We start from the raw sequence: 4,658 nt of genomic DNA, 5'->3' as shown, positions 1-4,658 counted from the left end.
ATATAATAAGCATAACACTTTTTTCTTATAATAAAAATCTCACTAGTAGCATAATCCTATAATTGCATAACTAATATTTATATAATTTTTAAAACCATAAAACCCCAAACCCACTGCCTTTGAATCAATTATGACTCATAGCAACCCTCATTGGGTTTCTGAGGTGGTAAATCTTTACAGAAGTAGATTACTCAGTCTTGCTTCAGCAGAGTGGCTGGTGGGTTTGAACCACCAGCTTTCTGGTTACCAGTCAGACACCTTTAGGCACTGTGCTACCAGACTCCTTATAATTTTTAAAGAAAACTAAATAATAAAAATATGAAATTCAGAGGGAAAAGCAATTCAGAAAGGAGGAACCTTTTTCATATGGATAAAAATAGTGTTCATATACAAAAAACATTCTGATATATATGTATTGTATAAAATGTTTCAGCATTTTAGGTTTCTACAAAAGTAGAGTTCTTGCATACTATCAAGCTAATATTTTATGTCAAGTATAACAGAAATGTTTCTATGAAACTGACAATCATTTAGTTTAAATATCAAGCAAAACATATAAAATGCTTAAAAAATTACACAGTGTTATTGCAATGCAAAAACCACATCAATTTTAAAATATCAAAACAGTTTACTCTATTTATCAAATTAATAAGCTTCTCTGTGAAAAATAATTCAAATATCATTCCTACCACAGTATTAAAATATACAAATGATAAATCTACCTGCCATCTTCATTACTTCGATAAAATACGAGAAAAGGATCTGATTTTCCAAAGAAGTCCTTCTTGTCCAATTTGTTTGCACAAAATTGCATCAAAACAGCATCCTAAAAATAAAATTAATAAAATAACTCAAAATTTGGGCTATAAATAACTAGAAACTGCAGATCCCAAGCAAGACTTGACATCAAATTTTCCATTTTAGTGCAAATGTCAACGTGTGCAAGAGTCAGACAACACAAAAATTGCTTTGTAAAGGACTGTGAAACATTCAAAAATTGACTCTGAAGATTTTAATTCTAATCACAATACTATGATTTTCAAAATGCTCTAATTCTGTCCTCCTCCAAAGAGCTTAAGAGTAAAATTAAACTAAATGACATTCATCATCATCATGAAGTTGCGATCAAGTTGGCTGTGACTCATGGCTCCATGTGTGTCAGAGTAGAGCTGTGCTCCATAAGACTTTCAGTGGCTAATTTTTCAGAAGTAGATTGCCAGGCCTTTCTTCTGAGGTGCCTCTGGGTGGACTCAAACTTCCAATCTTTCAATTAGTGTGTTAAAAATTTTCGCCACCAGGTGCTTCCTAGATGACACTAAACCCACTATTACCAAGTGAATTCCTACTCAGAGATATAAGACACAGCAGAACAGTCCCATAGGCTTTCCAAGGCTGTAAAGCAAACTGGCACATCCTTCTCCCATGGAGCAGCAAGTGGGTTTGAAGCTCCAACCTTTTGGTAAAAACTGAATGTTTTAACTATTGTGTCACCAAGGCTCCTTTAGACGATGCTAACCAAAACCAAACCCACTGCCACTGAGTCAACCCTGATTTCAGAAACCTTATAAGACAGAGTGGAACTGCCCTATAGGGTTTCCAAGGTTGTAACCTTTACAGAAGCAGACTGCCACATCTTTCTTCAGTGGAGCAGCTACTAGGTTCGAGCTGCCGACCTTTTGGTTATCAGCCTAGTACTTTAAGCATTGTACTAGCAGGCCTCTTTTGGATGACACTAGGTAGGTACTAGGAGCTCTGGTGGTGTATGCCTAAGGCATATGACTGCTAACCAGAAGGCTGGTGGTTCAAACCCACCAGTCACTCCTTAGAAGGAAGGTTGGGCAATCTACTTCCATAGTGATACCACCTCAGAAACCCAAGGAAGGGTTGCTATGAGTCAGATCTGACTCAACGACAGTGAGTTTTTTTTTTGTTTTTTTTTTTAGGTAGGAACTATTAAAATATAGGATCTGCATTCATTTCTTGAGTCATTGAGGGACACATAGGTTGTTTACTAAGCATCTACTATGTATGTATTTGATGTTTAGTGTATTATGGGAAAAAAGAGATAGATAAAAACTGACACCAGGGTTTACAATATGTATGGGTAGGGGAGGGGTCCTTCTTAACTATACACAAGAGCACCAATGTCTCAATAACTACATTTTAAACTGATTTCTATAATACTGGATTTCAAGTGGAGTAAAGTACCTTTATTTTTATCTGTAATTTAAATTATGTTTTTGTGTAATTATTATGCCAAATCAATCATTTTTATCAAGTTATATACTCAACCACTCAAACTGTACATGATTAAGCTTAAAAAAAAAACTAGGGTATCATAATTCAAAGAGGTTAAACATTATTCAATTAAGAAATATTAAGTATTTTAAAAATAGAAAATTTATGGTAATTTTAAAATTAAAATCAATGTCTTACTTTTTGTTTTAAACTGAAGAGATATGCTAACAATTTGGAGAAAAGGTAGGTTAAAATAACTCATATTAAATCAAGATATCACAATTTTAAATACTCTTATGGTGAAAATGTTAACAATGACTAAAATAGCACTCTCTTATTCACCACTTCCTTATTTTTCGGAATCCAGCAATTATTAAGCATCTACTTAAAATTCTCATTATCTCTGTCCAATAATTCCAGAACACTATTTAAAAAAAAAAGAGAGATGCTTTCATTCATTCATTCATTTCCTCACTTAGCAAATAATTATCAAGCAATACTCAAAGTAATAGAGAGACATATTTTCTGCCATTGGCAGGTCCATAATTTACATTTCTTGTTTTCAAAACCATCATTTTAGTGTCATTTCACTTTAGTATTCAGTATATCTCAAAACTCAAAACTCAAACTCACTGCCATCGAGTCAATTCCAACTCATGACTGCTCACTTACCCACTATTTCATTTTACATTTACAACAGTAGTAAAAAAAAATCTACTCTATGACTATTTTATGCATTATCAGCATACATCTGGCAGTAATGAATGTCAAGGTGTGAGGCAAGAGTAATAACGCTGGTTATGAAAGTTAAGATTATGTGTCAACTTGGCTGCACCACGATTCTCATTGGTGCAGTTATGTAATGATGTAATTTGGCAGTTAAGTAATGATGTAGTCATCCTGCATTTTGCAATCTGATGTGGTCATCTTTCGTTTTCATAAATGCTGATTTTGGCATAACCGCCTAGTCTTTGGAAGCTAACCATATAGCTATGTGAGGAGTGGGTGCATATAGACATGGTACAGAGGAACATTCAAAAGAGAGCAGGAAATACATTTCCAGCCAGGCCTAGTGTACATATACATTTTAAGAAAAATTAAATGTAATAAATAAAGACAAGAAAGATATAGACATCACAATCACTTCAAATTGCTCTGCCATGCTTGTTTTTCTTTTCAAATTTGAGGTTTATAAATCAAAATTTTCTACACCATCCATTAAGATGTAAGCAGTAAGCGAATCATCTTGGATGATCCAACTACAAAATAAAGGGGAAGATTGAGAAGGAAAGACTGTGTTTTTTTTGTTTGATTGTTTGTTTTAAATGCCCTTCTCATCTTCACAAACATTAAATACCTTTGGGAGAAAATATTTCCCAGCATCTTGGCAATATTATGGGGACATTCCAACAATATTATTTTTGCTGTACAAAAGGTCATTCTTTTAAAAGACACTCTCCCAAAGCACAAGGACCACAACACAAACTCCCAAGAAATATTTTGATATATTTAAAATGCATACTGGATAAATGAAATGTGTATTTTTATTTTTCAATACTTAGCTAGCTAGTAATTTTCTCTTCCCCACCCCTCTATCCTTAGTAACCAGCAAAGAATATTTCCTTCAGTATGTAAATCTTTCCTTGACTTTTTATAACAATAGACTCATACACTATTTGTTCTTCTGTGACTGATTTATTTCATTCAGCATAAAGTCCTCCAAGTTCATTCATGTTATAAGGTATTTGGTAGATTCTTCAGTATTCCTTAATTTTGTATAGTATTCCATTGTGTATATGTACCATACATTGGTTATCTATCCATCCACTTAGGTCACTTAGGTTATTTCCACCTCTTTGCTATTATGCATAATGCGCACTTTGGTTATTTCCACCTCTTTGCTATTATGCATAATGCTGTCATAAGCATAGGTATACCTATATCTATTTGCATCCTGGCCCTCACATCTTTAGAATATTTACCTAGTAGTGGGATTGCTAGATCAAATGGCATTTCTATTTCCAACTTTTTAAGGAAATGATACACCATTTTTCACAGTGGTTGTACCTTACAGTCCCACCATCAGTGTATGAGAGTTCCAATTACACCCTCACCACCATTTGTTATTTTCTGACTTCTTGAACTTTGCTATTTTACTTGTTGTTGTTGTTGTTAAGTGCTGTCGAGTCGTTTCCGACTCATAGCGACCCCATGCACAGCAGAACGAAACACTGCCCGATCCCGCACCAGCTCCACAATCCCTGCTATACTTGAGCCCATCATCGCAGCCACTGTATCAATCCATCTCCTTGACGGCCTCCCCGTCTTTCGTCGACCCTCCACCCTACCAAGCATGACATCCTTCTCCAGGGATTGGTCCCTTCTTACAACATGACCAAAATAGGTGAGACGAAGTCTGG

General features: G+C 34.8%; 1 protein-coding gene across 1 annotated transcript in view; it reads right to left on the bottom strand.

Moving 5' to 3' along the window:
- Positions 1-4,658, bottom strand: part of CPNE8 (copine 8) — a 426,365-nt gene that overhangs the window by 184,154 nt on the left and 237,553 nt on the right. Inside the window, exon 8 of the mRNA XM_007943187.2 lies at positions 723-826. Within this exon, the coding sequence (XP_007941378.1) occupies positions 723-826 (104 nt within the window). The remainder of the gene's footprint in view (positions 1-722; positions 827-4,658) is intronic.

Source organism: Orycteropus afer, unplaced genomic scaffold (genome assembly GCF_000298275.1).
Source record: "Orycteropus afer afer isolate SDZICR_OR568_19922 unplaced genomic scaffold, OryAfe1.0 scaffold00100, whole genome shotgun sequence".
Lineage (NCBI taxonomy): Eukaryota > Metazoa > Chordata > Mammalia > Tubulidentata > Orycteropodidae > Orycteropus > Orycteropus afer.
The sequence above is the reverse complement of the archived record's forward strand: the minus strand, read 5'-3'. Positions and strand labels throughout refer to the sequence as shown.